This window comes from Peromyscus leucopus, chromosome 19 (genome assembly GCF_004664715.2).
Source record: "Peromyscus leucopus breed LL Stock chromosome 19, UCI_PerLeu_2.1, whole genome shotgun sequence".
In the NCBI taxonomy this organism is placed as follows: domain Eukaryota; kingdom Metazoa; phylum Chordata; class Mammalia; order Rodentia; family Cricetidae; genus Peromyscus; species Peromyscus leucopus.
This window is the reverse complement of record NC_051079.1, coordinates 78,812,929-78,830,691: the sequence shown is the minus strand read 5'-3', so window position 1 is coordinate 78,830,691 and position 17,763 is coordinate 78,812,929. Positions and strand designations below refer to the sequence as shown.

Sequence of the window (17,763 nt, the reverse complement as noted above, 5' to 3'; positions counted from 1 at the left end):
CCATTTCTGTAGCCCAGCCAGAGCAGGTGCCCCCAAAGTTGCACAGGCCCTCTTACCCTTCCTGAATGCCACCTCCCTTACCTCAGCAGGATATAGACACTGATTGGGTGATGAGGTGACTGCAGCTCACAAACTTCCAGATGGCCCAGGATGCTGGGGGGGTGTCCTTAAACTGAGGGGTGGGATGCACCTCTTTAGGCTAAACTCTGTTCACCAAGGATGCAGGAAATTGGAGGCATATCTGGGGTTGGTAGAATTTATGTTATATATCCCTGCATGACTGGGATATATCCCTACAGTGATGCCATAAGGAAGGTGACTTCCACGGTCTGTTCTGCAGTTGAAATGCAGCAGGGCCAGGTCCTTGCTTCACACAAGCATGACAGAAAGGACCCAAGTGAAACTTGTGCTCTGTGATAAGACACAACAGCCTGGGATTGCATGTGCTTGCAAGACTCACTCCCTAGCCACAGTGGTGGTGCCTTTCACAATGAGTTCCAGTTCCACCTATTGTCAGAGCGGGCTGCTTCTCATACAACAAGTTGGCTTGACTGAGCATGTATTCTCAGGATCACCTGGACTACAGAATTAGCTTTCACCCTAGAGTATAGAGGAACACCTCTCCAAGTATAATCCTAACCTTAGTTGTAGGATAGAGCGAGGCAGAAGAAAAATACTTAGAGAAGGGAGGGTTCCTGTGGCTGAGGAAGACATGGATACTATGTCCATCTCATAGTTGACAGGCCATTCATAGCAGCTTCATTTCTAAGTTGACACTGTTGCTCTGAGAAGTGGTGTGTTCCTGCAAGTTGCATGTCTTGTGGTCCAGTCTTTGCTGGGCAGGCCTAGCCTGTTTTTTCTCAAGGGCAGGGGCAATTTGAAGGTACCTTGCATGTAGGTATGGTCATGGAGGCTCAGACCACTCACCTTTGCTCTGCAGTCTGGGCCCTTGTTCACTTCTTCCTGGATAGTGCTTTGGTAGCCATCCCAATTTCCAAAGCACTCACCAGAGGCTCCCAACAATCAGTCTGTTTGACAGAGGCTGGTGGGCCTCTGCTGTTTTGGACTGCCCATCTGTCTGTATGTCCACCTATCAACCACTCATTGGACATGCCTCCTGCCATCGTCCCTTCTGTGCAGACATTCTCATAGCTGCATCAAGAATGTGTGCAGAATGGATTGCTCTGAAGACACGAGCACTCAAACCCTTGTTCTCCGTAGCTAAGCAGGACTCCATGTTCTGGGCTCCAGGATCCAGGGCACATATGCTTTCATTTCAGCTCCTGGCGGAAAGCACATTCCTCCAAGGTACTGGCAGAGCCCATGCCGCTTTTGTGATGTTCTACACCAAAAATTTTCCCCCAACAATAGACCTCTACAACACCCTATGTATTTTTAAAACACGATATGGACATGAAATTTGCCTTGTGTAAAGATAGGTGACTCTCAACATCCCTGCTTATCAAGAGCATTTGTCAATGGCAGAATGGTGGGCATGGACAGTTGTCACAGTCCAGGATGCTGGACCAAGGTCAGGATTTAACCCTCGGTAGGCTTGAGCACTTAGGGTTGGGCACCCTGGGATTCATTCCATGTGTGGTGCTCAGCAGATCCGCAGGTGAACAGTCCCAGAAACCTCTGTGTTTACTTTGATCTGGCCATGACAAAGATGGCTTCCATTAAGACAGATTTTCACACATAAACCTTTCTTGCTTAAAATGTCAGCACCATGAGCAGCATATCTGGCACGATCTCCTTCAAGACACCATGGTCTGTTGTGTCTGGGCAGTTATTGACATCACAAAGCCACTAGTTGGTGTAGATGGCTCTATGGGGACTAATCAGAAGTGGACATCTTTGTCCAGGGCTCCAGGCTTCAAAGATGACCCTGATCTCACAGTGTTGATATAAGGGGCAGAAAACAAGAGGACAAGAGGGAGAGAGGAGGGAGTCTCTGAGCACTGGGGAACTGAGAAAAAGCCCTTCTGTGATTCTGAAGTCATGGCTTTGCCTGCAGGCTGCAGAGGACTGGGCAGTAAAGTGTCACAGTGAGTGAACAGATGTGAGTGAATAAATGATTATCACTCTCATGAGAGAGTAGAAACTGACTGACCAGTAGCCTTTCTGCTCTTTCTTGACAAGCAAAAAATAGATGCTTAAAAAACAAAAATGGCAATATGTATGGCGAGTCAGTGATACAGTCGGTACCTCCTTGGCTTGTGCCGTCCCACCTCACCCCTGTGACACTGGTTGTAGACGTGTGATAGGGGTTCTCTAATGGTTTCTGATCTGTACTTGTGGGTCTCTTCACAGATGTGGTAACTTCAGGCTGATAGGGGAGGAGGAAGAGATTTCCTGCCTGTCAGTTTCCTCCCACTGAGCTCAGCTCTTCTTTGAAGACCAGCATTAGGGCTGGATTTCTGGAATTAGTAATGTGGAGACCACTCATAGAAAATGGATTCCACAGTCCTGCCACTGCCAACTAAGTACACTCAGGGCTTCCCCACTCAGCATGGATTTCAGGGGGAAGTGGTGTCCACACAAATTGCACCCTGTGGAACCTAGATGTGGAGGAATGGCATCACACAGATGCCCACTGGACAACAAGCAGCTACCCTGAACTATGAGTCTTCCACCATGCTGAATGCTGGGAAAGCAATAATCACGTGGTCTCAGTCGGGGACAGCGTGTAATGAGGCTGGGTCTGAGTAGCACAAGTCTACCTCCCCACCCTGGTCTACCCTGGCTCTGCCCTTCAGCAGCCTCTGCTCTCCTGAGGCTTCAGACCACTTTCCAGCTGTGTATCCTTCCACCTCTGCCTGCGCTGGTACAATAGATGAGCCAGAGCAACTCCTGGGACCCACAATGAGGGCAGGAAGGACAGGAGCACACAGATGACCTGCACCCAGCCAGGGTAGAGCTTCTCCTCTCTTGAAGGGAAATGTTCCTGTGGTGACAGAAGGGCATGATCAGATATGTGTCCCAGCAGGGCCTACACCACCCATTTCCAAGTGGAACCAGGCTGATCCTTGACCACCACCAAGTTAAGTAAAGTGGCAACTTCCTCCCCACTTCCTGAAACCACAGTGAGCACACAGATTCTGGGGGGAAATGAAAGAAGTTTGGCCAGGACTTCCTCTACCCCAGCCCCTCCTGAGGGTGGGAACCATCAAAAGGCCAGCTTTGTACAACTGTCACTCTGGGTCCCCATCTTTCTCCTCTGTGATGTGGCAACACCACCCACCCAACTTTCAGATGTTTCCTGTGTGTTTGCATGAACAAGTAGAAGGTACATCTAAAGGGACGGTTCTCATGAAAACTTTTCAAGTGTACAGCCTCCTTTACAGGTCCCTGCTGCTCTGCTGGGGTCTCTCTTCAGCATGGACTTGGAGAGGATTGCTCTCATGAGAGACACAGATGCAGGTGAAGTTCGGAACTATGTATGTGTGCCTCTAAGGACCAGGCAGTTGAGTAAAGGCTAGGAGTTACTGCTGGAAGGGACTAGCCCACCTTAGGAGACTGTGAAAAGTCTGGGGCCATACTGATAGTCATAAGACACCCTCTGTCCATCATTTATCTTGTCATAGGTAGAAACTGAGCAGTTTTCTAACTGCTTGTCCCAAAGCACCCAGATAGTGAAATGAGGCCATGTCTCTAAGAAAGAGGCCAGTGGGACCTATGATGTGCCTAAAGCAATGGTTCTCAATCTTCCTAATGCTGTGACCCTTTAATCTCATGTTGTGGTGACCCCCCAACCATAAATTTTTTTCATTGCTACTTCATAGCTGTAATTTTGCTACTTTTGTGAATAGTAGTAAATAGCTGTGTTTTCCAATGGTCTTGGGTGACCCTGTGAAAGGTCACTTTACCCCAAAAGGTTGTGACCCACAGGTTGAGAACCATTGCCCTAGAGTCTAGACACCACTGAGATCTACATTCCACTTACCAAAGCCCCTGCCTTAGAATACCAGCATCCTCAGGCCTTATAGATAACTATCTGTCTACATACCTAGATCTCCAGTTACCAGAGTGGTCAGACTACACTACCATGTGTAGGTCATCTAAGCCATGGGTAGAACCATGGATGCTAGGTCAAGCCTGAGGGATCCCCACAGCCTCATGGGAAGGACTTACATATTGTGGGTTCCAGGCTTTGTAGCTGGGTTGTCTCTGGGACAGAAGGATGATGTAGGACAGGAAGATGCTGAGTAGCAGGATAGGGCTCACCACCCTCCATGTCACCTGCCAGTAGAGGCCTGGCCGCCGCCCAGTCATCCATTCAATGTCATCACAGAACCTGCAGAAGACACTGGCTCAGGCTCCCTTGTGTGGCCTTGTTGGACAGCCCATCCTTTAAAATCAAGAACAGTGGGCACCCTGAGCCCACCCTGGATCTTAGGGTACCATCTCAGAGTTTTCCCCAGGATCCAGAGAGCTGTGGGTACAGCTGTACCACCAACTCCATTTCCTGCTCTGCCCTGAGATGGGGCATGGGAACGACTTACCGCTTCATCCCATAAACGTAAATGACCCCAACCACCTCCATGAAGGCAAAAATGATCAAATTCAAAGAAGCTGCAAAACTGTCAAAGATCTCCAGCCAATAGTTCCCAGACTGCAGTGTGAAGCAGATGGCCGAGAGGAAACAGACAAGGCAGACCATCCCTGGGGACAAAGGCAAGCAGGCTGAGAGCACGGTGGAGGACCAGGAGGCCCCAGCAGCAGGCTTTCCAGGTCTCCTTGACTCCATCCCTTGGTTACTTTCTCCCCCATCTCTCTCAGTACTTTGCCAGGCAGCAGGGAGGACCTGCTAGGGATGGGGAGGGGAAGTTCCAGCTCTTCCTCCTCCCTTCTCCCAACTGCTATCTTCCTTCCCCCAATCTTTCCTTCTCGCTATTCCCCAACCCAGGGCCACTGGGGTTTCCCAACCTCCAGAGGTCAGCCTGGGCCAGCCTTCCGCAAGACATGGGCCCCAGAGCTCTGCTTCCAAATGGATTGTTGAACAGTGGGCAGGATGGACAAAAGGCCAGGGTGGACAGTGGGAACAGGCCCTCCACCCATCTACTTACCAGTTATGGCTTCTTTAGGGATACCTCTGGGTAAGATCCCCATGTCAAATACTGGTGTGATGACACTCTCCATGTTCCCAAACATGGAGGACAGACCCAGGGTGAACAGCATCCCAAAGAAGAGCACAGACCACACAGAAGCACCTGGCATGTGCAGGACGGCTTCTGTGAAAACGATGAATGCCAGGCCTGGACCCGAGGCACTCTGCAACACAGAGGCTCTGCTGTGGTCATGTACATAGCACACAACTCATATCATAACACACACACACATATATAACACATACACGCCCACACCATTACACCTGTGCTTCCATCCATACCTTTGCCTGAATATGCTCCACTGTAACATGTACATATCTCACACAGTGACACATGTGCATACACAATGACGTGTGTGCTCACCATAACATATACACAATGCATACGATGACACATGTGCCCTACAATGACATGTCTGTGCTTCACACTGTAACACATGCATACCTTCATTGGGGATACATGTATGCCTACACTGTAACATATGCACCCACACCATGACGCATATATATGGTCACTATGACACATGTGTACACTACACTATGATACATACATGCCTCACACCATGGCATAGGCATACCCTACACTGTGACATGTGCACCCTCACACCCACTAGAACATGTGGTCCCATACTGTGACATGTACACACTCCACACCATGACCTATATACACACCTGCCTTCTGGTGTCAAAAGTACTACCCTGCCTTTCTGGGAAAACAGGCCACAGACACACTTCTAGGGAAGGGAGCTTTTCTTCTTGAATAAGAAATATCGAGCAGCTAAGCAGGGACTCGATGGCCTTGGGGTCAGGGACCAGGAACTACTGCCCTGAGATTCTTCCCCCTGAGTGGTCATCCCTTGGCTGGTGCCTATGGGTCCCCAGCATCCACTGGCCTCTATGACAAGGCTGTGGCTACTTCCTCCATGTTCTGTGTCCCAGCAATGTTGTCATACTAAAGTTGTCCTGTCTGCCAGATGCAGATGGACTGAGGTGCTTTTCTAGACTTTTGCCGCTCAGCATTCTCCCTGTGTGGCCCTGGTTTCCTAGCGACAGCCCTCCTGTCCTGTCCCTGTGGGTACCTTATCCAGAAAGTCTTCCAGATGGCAGGTCTTCAGGGGGAGTTGGGCCAATCTCTCAGCCTGAGTGGCATTTAGGTACATGAGGACAGCTGGGTACTCATCTCTGGAGATGCTAAGCTCTGGAAAGTCGAACTCATTGATGAGGCTCAAGATGTTTCTGCAGGAGCAGAAAAAGGCTGGTGAGGATGAGGCTGGAAGCTCTACAATGGCCAGCAAGTGTTCCAATGTTCCAGGGATGTTCTGGAACAAATAGCAGCACCCAGATGAGAACTCCATCCTTTCTAGACACTTTGGTGTTCCATGGATGCCTGTGTCTGGCCAGCATTGGACAGGGGAGGCTGTTTCCACCTGTGAACCAAGACTAGGGCCACCTCTTCTGTGGGTATGAATGATGAAGAGTCAGATTCCTGCCTCATCAGTGAAGGATCTGGCAGTAAGGAGGTAGCAGACTTTGGCATCAGACACTTGATGCTGCTTTTACAGACATGTAAAATATAGGAGTTATAGGGCAGTTAAGACTTCTGCCCAGAATTCTAAGGAAAGTCTGAGAAGCCAGGCAATGAAATGAGGTAAAAGTTCCTGCAGGCAGCTACTGAGCAGACAGTGGGAAGGTGTGAAGGTGAAGCTTAAGCTGCTGTGGACACCTCAAGATGTTGGAGATACCAAGAATGTGGAGTTTGTGCTAAGGAAAGCTGCAGACTACAAGTAGAACTAGTATAAGAGAAAGGTCATATGAGCTACAACTAGCAAGGCCATGGAAGCAGGGCTACCAAGGCCTATCGGAGCTCATACCACTACCATGTGTGCTGTGTACCAGACACAGAGATGCAGGATTTCTCACTAACATGTGTGCTGTGTACCAGACACAGAGATCCAGGATTTCACATCACAGCTGTCTCTTTTGTGTCCATTTCTGGCTCATAAGAACATCTATCACTGCTTTAGGATCACCCTACTCCAGGATTACCTCATCTCAATTCCTATCTTACTTCCATCAATGATTACTTTCTAATAAAGCCAAATTCTGAGGTTGCCAGTGGACAGGAACTTTCAGAGGACACTGTTCATCTCATGACCCTGAGGAAGTAGGACATGTCCACACATTATGTGTGTATGTGGATTCTAGTGTGGGCATCTGTTTGATGACTTTGCCCTGTAAAGCCCAGTACAGTACCTATGCTCACCTGTCCAGGCACCTCCCATAGTCATTGGTTGCCTTGAACCCCATGATGGAGAAGATGGTGATGGATGCATACAGGGAGGTCATGCTGTTGACCAGGGCAATGGTCACGGCGTCCTTCTCACAGTTGTTCCTGGACACAAGCACATGGCCATCATGGGACTTTCTGGGTCAGAACCAGGCTTCCTATGGGAGGAAATGGGAATGACGATTCCCTCCTTAGCACCTCTACAGCCTGAGGCATGCACACTCTGAACCTGGAGGATATGGGGTGCGGGTGGGGTGATCTCATGCTCCCAGGATGACTTCAGCCATTCTCCACACTCCTCCACTACAACCCAGCTCGGAACCACCAAGGGTCTGGGCATTAATGGGGTGGTGAGCATGAATGCAGGTTTTTGAGACTACCCTCCAAGGAGAACGCATTTGGGTCAATTCAGGCCAGTAAACTATTACAAACACTCAGAGACCTCCTCTGTCCTACAGAAAGGTGGATGACCACGTAAAGCTGGTTTGTTAGAGTCTGTCATAGTGTGCCCCAGGGGCTTAGCTTAGTGCATCCTGGATGCTATGTATAGACTGGGTATCTGGCAGCAGCATCTCTGTGTGTGTCAGCACCAGACCAGCAAGTTTAACACTACATATATGTGTTTACGGTCCATGTATATGTTTTGCACATTTTGGCCAGCATCCTGCCCAGTGTGAAAGACATGAATGCTGTCACCAAAAATGAAGTTGCTGGAGCTGGGGAGATAGCTCAGTGGTTAAGAATACTTGTTGTTCTAACAGAGGACTGAAGTTAAGTTCTCAGCACCGACAAACATCTGTAACATCTGTTTCAGGAGATCTGGCCTCTTCTAACCTCCTCAGGCACCAAGCATGTGGTAGGCAAAACACCCACACATGTAAAAATAAGTTAATAAAAATAAAAGTAATTTAAAATAAGTCATGAAGAAAATGAAGCTGCCCGCGTCAGCCATAACAAGCAAAACCGGAGATCATGACAGAAGGGAGCTCATGCACAATTGCCTAATAGTCACTATGGCAGGGATTCTCCTGGACCACAGCCTCGCATAAAGTCCACCAAAGAATACTTCTGCAAGGACAACTGTTAATCCTTCCTGATCAACTTCAGGCTATATGGCCACTGTGTTGAAATAACTTGTGAAATCCTCATATTCTTTTGGACCTGACTATGATCTGCTGTGGCACATGGCACATGCCTTCCCATTGCAGTGCTTGATGTTTCAAAATGGATGCCAAGTTCTTGAAGTATCTTCAGTTGCTTTTGTAGTGTGCCACTTACATCCCTGTTCATCCTTGGATGACCTGAATACTTGGTAGAGTCCAGACACTGCCACCAAGGCCCAATCTGCAACCTTTAGAGGACATCCTGCATTGTCTTCAGTAATACAGTAGTAGTTATTCAGGAAGTCTTTAAAAAGCCTCTATTTAGAATGAAATTCCCACTTGGAGTTCACAGGAGATTCCCCTTATCCAACAGTGTGATTCCAATTTGCTATGTCTGTCTCAGGTTTGCTGACTCAATACTGAGGCTGTAAAGGCATCCACGCCCCCAGATAGGCTGCATACCTGGGCGAGTTGTAGCTTGCAAAAGCAATATGTCCTCCAAAGGCCAGGGAGAGGGAGAAAAAAATCTGGGTGGCTGCATCCAGCCACACCCGTGGGTTCTGAAGAATCTTCATCTGGAATGAATGGGGGTGGCCTTGTTAATGCAGTGGGCAGACCATTTCAGCTTGTCCATCTGACTATTCTATAACATTTGGTACACTCATAACCAGGAGGGCGTCACTTGTTCTAACATCTCAGAAGTGAGCAGGCCTGGGGGTAGCACCCAACCCAGTTCTTACATGACTCTGACAAGGCCCTGACTCAAGAACTTGCAGACCCAGGGCTTTGAGTCTTTACCCACTCGGTAAAGGTGCTCTGAGGGGTAGGAACTATCTATATACACTCTTTCTCTGATGCTCACACTAGGAGAAGTGTGTTGGGAAATTCCCAGGATCTTGGGGTTATCTAGAAAGGTCACAGGCTCTAGGTACAGGCCTCCTGAGTCTGGTATCTCCCTGTTACGGGGAGCAGGGCAGCAGTCAGTACCTGATCCAGGTGTGGGGCACCTGGTCCCCAGTCAGCCTCTCCCAGCACTGCCATCAATTGAACCTCAACTTCAGTCATGTGTCTCCCCACTCAGTTGTCTACTTGTCCCAGATGGAAGACTGCATGCTTCATCTAGCTATGCAGCCCCCCTCCCCTGATTCCTGTGGGTGCCTTAACTCGGCATTGCTTGGCAGGCCTTACTTACAACATGCCCTGGCCAGGATCCCTAGGTGCATAAGGTCCACTTACCTTAGGAGTAAACAGGTAGGCCAAGCCCTCTGTGGCTCCAGGCAGAGTCAGACCTCTGATGAGGAAGATGGTCAGCACCAGGTAAGGGAACAGGGCTGTAAAGTAGATTGCCTGAGGACAACAAAGTATGAAATGTGGACTGGCATGTGTCACAAAAAAGCCTTTGTAAGAGCAGCTGAGTAGACGTCCGGGGCTCATCTCCCAGTACTCTGGGGCCAACAGTGGGTACTTGGGGATGTGGGATCAAGGCAAGATCAGGCTCATGATTTGGACTGGGGACCAACATCATGTGTAGCTGCATCTTCACATTTGTGCCCCGTGGAGTCAACTGAGGTAAGCATTGAGGTCCTAGGACACACAGGTCTCTCCCAAAAACAAGCATTAGTTCCCACAAAGAGGTCCCCTCCTCAAGCTTTTTCTTCCTAGCCTTTGCTCCAGCTTCCCTTTCCCTCCTCCTCTTGCCCTCCAGTCTCTCCTCACCCATTTCCAGCCTTTGTTCCCATCCCCCAACCTCCTCCTTCTCACATCCCAAACCCCCACGTCAGTTCCCCTCTCCCCTTCCACAGCCCACAGCCTCTCCCTCCACAGCTGCCTTTCCAGCCTCCTCCTGCGGTGCCTCCCTCTGCAATAGCTGTGGGTTATTAGGATAAAAAGTCCAAGAGCCTTCATCTTAATAGCTCCATCTTCCTTGGGCGGCCTTGTTTCTGACTTGTATCCTTCTGAGCCCCTCTTCAAATTCCTTCCAGTTCCTCTTTCTAGGCTCATTGGCACGTGGCCAGTGTCCTCTCTATACCATCCTCTTTCCCTGATACTCCAGGTGGCCACAGGACTAGGCCCTGTCTGCACCTGCCTACACTCTCCCCTCCTACTCTGGGTCAGCGCTGGTCCTCAGCTGGTATTTCAAGCTTCTGCTCACTAAGTGTTGATGTGGAAAGGATCTTCAAGGCACAATAATCTCTGTGTGTGCCTAAGCCCCAGGAGACAGACCATAGGACCTGCTGGTACATTTTCAAGAGCTTGCTGAGAACATGACAGGCTGTGTGGATTCTGTACAGAAGCTCTGCAGCCAGCAGTCAAAGGCAGGACTAGGGTGTGAGGGTCTAAATGGCCACCTAAACACCACCTGCGCATGACAACCGTGCGTGCTTGTGTGTGTGTGTGTGTGTGTGTGTGTGTGTGTGTGTGTGTGTGTGTGTATGGCTTCCAAAGCCCTCCTCTGGCGTTCCAGAGAACTGCAGTAACCAGTGGTACCACGTTCTCTGTCTCTGAAAGACAATCACCTGTTCATAGCAGAGCCAGACAATGCTTGTGCTATTAACACTTTAGAAGCAAAAGCAGTGCCAAGCCAGGGAGGGAGAAGGGGGAGAGAAACGGGAGGAGGTTCTTAAAGACATGGGTTATATGGGGTCAGCAGCCATTGAGTAGGGGTGGGATGGGGGTGGATCAGTTGGTGCTCTTGGCAGCTCTGTAGAGAACCAAGGAGGGCATGTGGGATGTAACTTCCCAGAGAAAGAGCAATGGGAACAGAGGTTGGCAGGACCCACCGAAGTCGTCAGGGTGGGATGAAAGAGACCCAACAGGATGCTGTCAACAAGAGCACACATTCAACATATACACACAGAGGAGGTGGACACACTGTGTGAACACACAGAAGAAAGTCAGTCCCCATTAGATATAGGTCAGTTCCAGGATAGGCAGGACCAGGAGGAAGCACTGAGTAACCAGAAGGGGTCAGTTCTAGAAAGCATCTCTGGCACACAAGCTCCTCACACACAGTGTGCAGGCAGTGCAACTCACCTTCCCTGTGCTCTCGATGCCTCTGATGACACACAGGTACACAGTTGACCAGCAGGCTATCAGGCAGAGAAACAGCTTCCACTGGATAGTGCCTGTGTTGTTGATGTCAGATGTGATGTTCAGAGTCTCCCGGTACCAGAAGTAGCTCACAGTGCCACTGCTCTGGCACTCCGGCACAAATCCTGGAGCCAAGAGCACTGTTACTGGCTAGTCACAGAGTTGGGAGACAGTCCATATCATGCCCTAAGTTTTACCCATGAACTACAGGTGCCAGCATGGCAGGCCCTCCACAGCTGGCCTGTCACTCAGCTGCTCTTGAAAGCGCTACTTGGGCTGTTTATACTGCCTCCCTTTTGGGCTCAGGAGCCCCGTGTGTGTGTGTGTGTGGTGTGTGTGTGTGTGTGTGTGTGTGTGTGTGTGTGTGTGTCATCCCTGTCCATGTATATATGTATGTGTGTATATGTGTGGATGTGGTGTGTGTACATGTGTGCACAGAGGGCAAAGGATAACTTTGGGTATCATTATTAGAAATGCCACCCATCTTCTTTGAGACAGGATCTTTCATTGGCTTGACATTCATCAATTAGGCTAGGCTGACTAGTCAGTGAGCCCCAGGGATATTGCTTTCTCTGTCTTCCCAGCAAGGGGATTGTAAGCTCGCACCACCACATGCAACGTGAGTTCTGGGGATCACACTCGGATCCTCATGCTTGTGAGGCAAGCGCTTTATCAACTATTTCTCTCCTCAGTCCCAGGAACCCTCCCCTGCTTCTCTTTGGTACCACCGCTAAGATGAAGAACACTGCAAGAGGCCAGGTGCCTCTCTGAACAAATCTGTCCAGATGGCTCTGGGCACAGCAGGTAGTCAGAGACCAGAGCTGAAGGACTGGCTTTCAAATGTGCCCTTCAGGGGAGAGACCTGAGGTATGTGCTCTGCAGCTCCACCTGCATCTGCCCAGTGCCACACATGGAACCTCCAAGTTCCCCGTGGGTTCTCACCTGTTCTGTTGAGATCCAATGGGCATGTGCTCCAGGGCAGCGGGTATTGGAAGGAGTTGAGGAAGAACCATAGGACCCACAGAAGAACGGTGTTGTAGTACAGGCTGACCAGGAAGGACACTGAGAAACAGCCCAGGCCTGCAGACACAGTAATTCACCCAGGGCCAGGCAGAGAATAAAATGGAATCCTCCCCTTAAACGTGACCTGCCACAGCAGCTTCTGTGTCTTTTTAACAATCGTTACCCTGTTTTCTTATGCCTGCCATGTCCCTCACCATAAGTGTGCCCCACCCCCCAATTAAGAGGTCCCCAAGGAGCCTGAGCGGTGGCATGGACTGGGAAGGGAGCATACCTACTCCACCAAGGTAGGGGGAAATGGTCTTCCACACTCCAATGCTGCCCCTTCGTAGGCGCTGGCCGATAGCAAGCTCGATGTAGAAGAGTGGGATCCCCTCAAAGACCAGAGCGATGAAATAGGGAATGAGGAAAGCCCCTGCAAGGACGGGTGAGCAGATAGCCCCAGATGCCTGCAGCTGGCCAGTGTGGTTAACGAAATGATGACATTTATGCAGTGCTCACAACAGTCTAAGTGCAAGTTTTGTTCCCAGCATGCATTTGGGTAATCCCACCAGAGAGAGGGCCGGCAGAGTGACATGGAGATCCCACCCAGACCTTAGAGCCTTTGTTACTTATTTTTTAAGGTAGTATCTTGTAGGCTGAGGATATAGCCTAGTGGTTAAAATGTTTGCCTTGCGAGCTTGAGGATCTGAGTTCAAATCCCAGAATCTATGTAAAAAGCTGGACATGGTTGTGCACACTTGTAATCTCAGCTCTGGAGACAGAGACAGAGAAACTGACAGATAGACAGAGACAGAGACAAAGACAGATCTCCATAGCTTGCTGAACAGCCCACCAAAGCCTACTTGGCAAATTCCAGGTCAGTGAGAGATCATGTATCAAAAAGCAAGATAGACAGCACCTGAGAAACAACAGCTGATGTTGTCCTTTGGCACACACACACACACACACACACACACACACACACACACACACACGCACACACGAAGCTAAGAAAATCTGGGAAACAGGTCAGCCTGATGTCCCAGCCTGGCCCCACAAAGTCAAAACTGATCTATTAGGAGACGCTCCATGTTAGCTCTCAAGAAAGTGCAGCCTGTCTGCCTCCTCCTGCACCCCTAGTATAGAGATATCAGTGGGACTGCCCTGAAATTGTAGCTATATGAAAGGAAACGGCTGTCTGAGGGAGGGAGGCTCTGTGTGTGTGTGTATGTGGGGGGTGTACAACTTGGCTCCTTTACTAAGTAATAGACACTCGTAGGTAGGGTTTAATGATCAATAAAATAGTGTTCATAGTCCTAGGTGTCCTGCAGACCTGTGCTGTGCCAAGGGCCTGCTGCTCTGGGGGTGAATCATTGGTGAAGTCAAGCAGCTTGCTATAATATTATGCAAAGAACCAGGAAGAAATCAACCCTGAGTCCAAGGTGGTGATGGGAACCCAGAGTCCGCTGCTTGCATCCAGGACAAAGGCATGATGTGATCCAAAGTAATGGTGCCACATTCTACCCTTATCCAAGACCCCAGAAGGTTGGACACCAGGACTGACTCAAAGACACTAGTCTATTCTTTGGATAATGGCAAAATATAACTTCCAAGAAGAGACAGCTGCCACTCAAGAGCAGAACAAGCCGGAGTGAGGGCGTGGTGCGAGCAGGCGGCTTACCTCCCCCGTAGGTCTGGCACAGGTAGGGGAACCTCCATATGTTACCCAGCCCCACAGCAAAGCCGATGCAGCTCAGGAGGTACTGGAGCTTGTTGTCCCATTTGGGCCTTTCGTCCTCCGTGTCCACAAGCGGGTCCATCCCTGAGGCCTGTGCCATGCTGAGCCGTCACGCTGGGTAAGGCCGGGAGGTGGGGGTGTACAGTGGGCACCGTGCAGCGCACTAGTCCAATAGACCCTCTGGAATCTCTGCTGGACTGAGGAAGCTGTGGCGGGCAGCCTCTCCTCCAGGCACTTCTCCATGTATTTAAAGAAGCCCAGTTAATTGCTAACTGGCATCAAGTTCCTGCCTACTGCAGAGTCCGTCTTCAATACCCACATCCACCAGCCTACCTGAGGTTAGGCCAGATGCTCCATGGGACCTGCAGGACTCCCAGAATGTCAGGTTCAGATAGCCATTAAACTTATTTATTCTGTAACTAAGCCTGAGATATAAGTAATGCATGCTCACTTTCCTAAGAGACAGCAGAGCAGACCCCAAAGTGTCCTCCTCTCCCTCCAGGGTGACACCTTGAAGCTTATGTGGACAGGGGTGTTGTGGTCCGAAACAATGTGCCAGGACGCTGCTTGCTACTCTCTCTATGACGCTCATCCCAGTGGCCTCAGCAGCCCAAGCTGCCCAGAGTCTTCTCTCATGAAGGGTCTGTGAGTGGACTTTCAGCTCACAGCCTACACCTGCTGCTTTTCCCAGTACGTCCTGAAGTTCTCTGAATGCACACCACTGTCCAAACTACACATCCACTGTACCAGTCCTATTGGGCCGTCCCAGGGCAGCTGCTATGAGGAGCTGACCTTGCCTTGTGTGGGTGTTGGACATGGTCTCCTGGGACATGAAGCCAGGAGGGGCCTACCAAGTGCTTACTCTTCAAGTACACCTATTTTTCAGGTGTCTGTGGATTTTTTGGCAAGTTCTAAACCCTCCATGTTTTGAGTTTATCAAGGAAAAACCCCATCTGCACCCCCAGGCTGCACCTGCTCCAGACCCTTGGCACAGCATAGATGACCCTGGCTGAGTATAGTCCACAGCTCTCTATGAATGAGAGTTTTGAGGTGTGGGCACAGAATGCTTCTTCTTCATGTGCAGGGGTTTGAAAGACTTCTTCTCACCTCTATCCTCTGTACTAGTGGTCCCAATGTTGTCTGGGGTAGCTGGGCAGGACCAAATGACACTACCATACACACGTTTGTGATGCTCTTCAGATTCTGAGATCCCCCCCCCAACACACACACACAATGCTTTTCTCTGGGGATGGGCTAAAGGCATCTTCGGCCCTTGGGGCCTGTAATCTTTATCTTCCTGGACACTGTTCTGTCAACTATGCAGCCACAATTCCAAGTATGTAGGCTGCAGAAGCCTAGGCTCTAGGAACTGCATTTATAGGAGATCTTATTTTGAGCATGGTGGCAAAGTGAATAAAAGGTTGAGAAGAGACAAGAACCAGAAGGATGTGGAGGGTATGGAGGAGGGTCTTGGGTAGAGGATGCACCCCCTTGAAGTCACCCCCGCCCCATGCTGAGCATGTTTCTGTGATTCTCTCTCCTCCTACTCCTCCTATCTTACCACTTCTGTTCCCAGCCGACCTCATTCCCATGCAGCCCCTGTGTCCCAAGTCCAAAGACCTTCTGGTCATCTGCCAGTAGGCAATAGTGTGTGAGACTACACTGCCACAGTGTTGTCTTAGTCTGTCCCTCTGGGCTGTAAGAGCCTCCTTAGAGAAATCCTCCAATCCAGAGCTGTCTGAGAGGTAGGGCTGTACCTACGGACCACAGCATTCCTGCAAGTTCTTGGTGCCTGCCATGGGCCCTGATCATTCTTTTAGTCTGAGTGACTTCTATGCCTGATAATGACTCTTAACCCAAGAATATAAAATAGAAGTGCTTTATTGAGAAAGATGTACTTTAGACCCATTAACCAACCTGGATTTCTGTCACACTTACAGAGACACAAGACCTAAACATAAGGCATGGATCAGAGATAGCAGACAATTTGGCTCACCTCCATCCAGGCCACACAGGGCCACATGGGAACCCTCAGTGTGCACACCACAGGGCATGTATTGATGGGCACCAATCAGTATTTTTCCAGATGAGGCTTCAGAGGCCCACAGGTGGGACCCACTGAAACTACTAGTGTGAGACCCTTCACATCCCCCAAACAACTTCCTCTGCCTCTGCATGGTTCTTCAGTTCACAGCATCCAGGTGATCAGTGAGTATAGAAGGGTGCCAGGTTAGAGGACTCCATGTTTCAACTATAGGAGCTGCACCTTGTGGTGGGTGAAATGTGGCTGTGTCACCAAGTAGGAAGAACGTACATGATATCGGGGCCCACCACAGTTTCTCACCCTTGTATGTGAGAATTTTCAGGAAGTTCAGTTCTATTTAAATTTGGTCTTTTCCATGGAAAGAGAAGGGCAGTAGCTTGGTGCAACAGACATTCCAAGTCCCAAGTACCTGTGACTGAGAATGGATGTGACTCCAGAAACAACCAGCCTGTTGGGGAAAGGGACAGGCATGGCCCTCTGTGGCTTTACGGACTGCTGCAAGACGGAGGACTTCTAGGCTTCACAGTCACCAGGGTGCCCAGGACTCTTGGAGTCCTCAACACAGTGGCCACAGCTGAGTTACCCTGTAATTCTCCTTTCCCAACATTTGGCTAAAGATTTACAGGCTCATGCCCTCTTCAGAAGTGCACAGGGTGGCTCCCACTTCAGCAGAGAAGGGAGAGTCAGCTTGGCTACTCAGCAGCCTGTTCAGTAACCAATGATTAAGAAGGCATTCAGGGTTAGGGTGTGCCGGGTCTGACTGAGACAATTCTCAGCCTTGCTAGTCCACCAGCTTCCTGTACTTCTTCTTAAGGAGCAGAAAGGCCCAGACTTCCAATTCGGGGGCCTTGTCCGGCACTCACAGCAAGGGGCAGGGGATCAGCTGAGAGTGGGCAGGGACAACGTGCCCAGGAGCCAGGCCAGCGGCATAGCCTCACCTCCTAACTCCTACTCAGAGGGAAGGGGACCAGCCTGGGGCCTCCACAGCTTCACTTTTGGCTCTCTGCCAGGAATTTGCAGCACAAGGTGGGTCCTGAGCCTTGTCTGTCCCCAGATGGTAGTCCAAGCCCTACAATGAGGGTAAGCTGAAGGCAACCAGCCAGAGTGGTAGGCACTTCCATCATGAACATGTAAAAACATTTTCACACGTGTGCCATCTGTACAAAGATAGCATAGTCATGTGCACATATCTGTATGCAATGCACAATCATAAGTGTATATACATGTACATGCATGTACATATACAATACACAAAATTCACATGTGAAGATACACACATACATGTATGCACATAGGTTTATGAGAGCATGTTTATATATTTATATACACATGTCTATAGATGTACATGTGTGAATATATATATACATGTGTGCACATATGTATTAACAC

At 49.7% G+C, this 17,763-nt stretch overlaps 1 protein-coding gene across 2 annotated transcripts; it reads right to left on the bottom strand.

The window, feature by feature from the left end:
- Positions 1–1,454: 1,454 nt before the first annotated feature.
- Slc6a18 (solute carrier family 6 member 18) lies at positions 1,455–14,565 on the bottom strand. Of its 2 annotated transcripts, XM_028873659.2 has the most exons (12): positions 14,274–14,565; positions 12,885–13,025; positions 12,533–12,670; positions 11,534–11,715; positions 9,737–9,847; positions 8,963–9,075; positions 7,374–7,502; positions 6,190–6,346; positions 5,070–5,274; positions 4,506–4,665; positions 4,135–4,297; positions 1,774–2,947 (listed from the first exon to the last, which is right to left on the bottom strand). In XM_028873659.2, exons 1-12 carry the CDS (start codon positions 14,428–14,430, stop codon positions 2,756–2,758), a joined length of 1,848 nt encoding a protein of 615 aa, XP_028729492.1. In that variant the 5' UTR covers positions 14,431–14,565; the 3' UTR covers positions 1,774–2,755. The 2 variants fall into 2 exon arrangements, with proteins under 2 accessions (XP_028729493.1, XP_028729492.1); XM_028873660.2 differs by lacking the exon at positions 4,135–4,297 and having other exon boundaries at positions 1,455–2,947.
- Between the last annotated feature and the right edge of the window lie 3,198 nt (positions 14,566–17,763).

What these genes read in the sequence shown, in the direction of transcription:
- Slc6a18 (XM_028873659.2), bottom strand. Translation starts at nt 14,430, where the DNA reads ATGGCACAGGCCTCAGGGATGGACCCGCTTGTGGACACGGAGGACGAA. An exon ending in GCATCGAGAGCACAGGGAAG is followed by an intron (nt 9,848 to 11,533) that starts GTGAGTTGCACT and finishes TGTTGTCCTCAG; the next exon opens with GCAATCTACTTTACAGCCCT. An exon ending in CCTACCTGTTTACTCCTAAG is followed by an intron (nt 9,076 to 9,736) that starts GTAAGTGGACCT and finishes CATTCATTCCAG; the next exon opens with ATGAAGATTCTTCAGAACCC.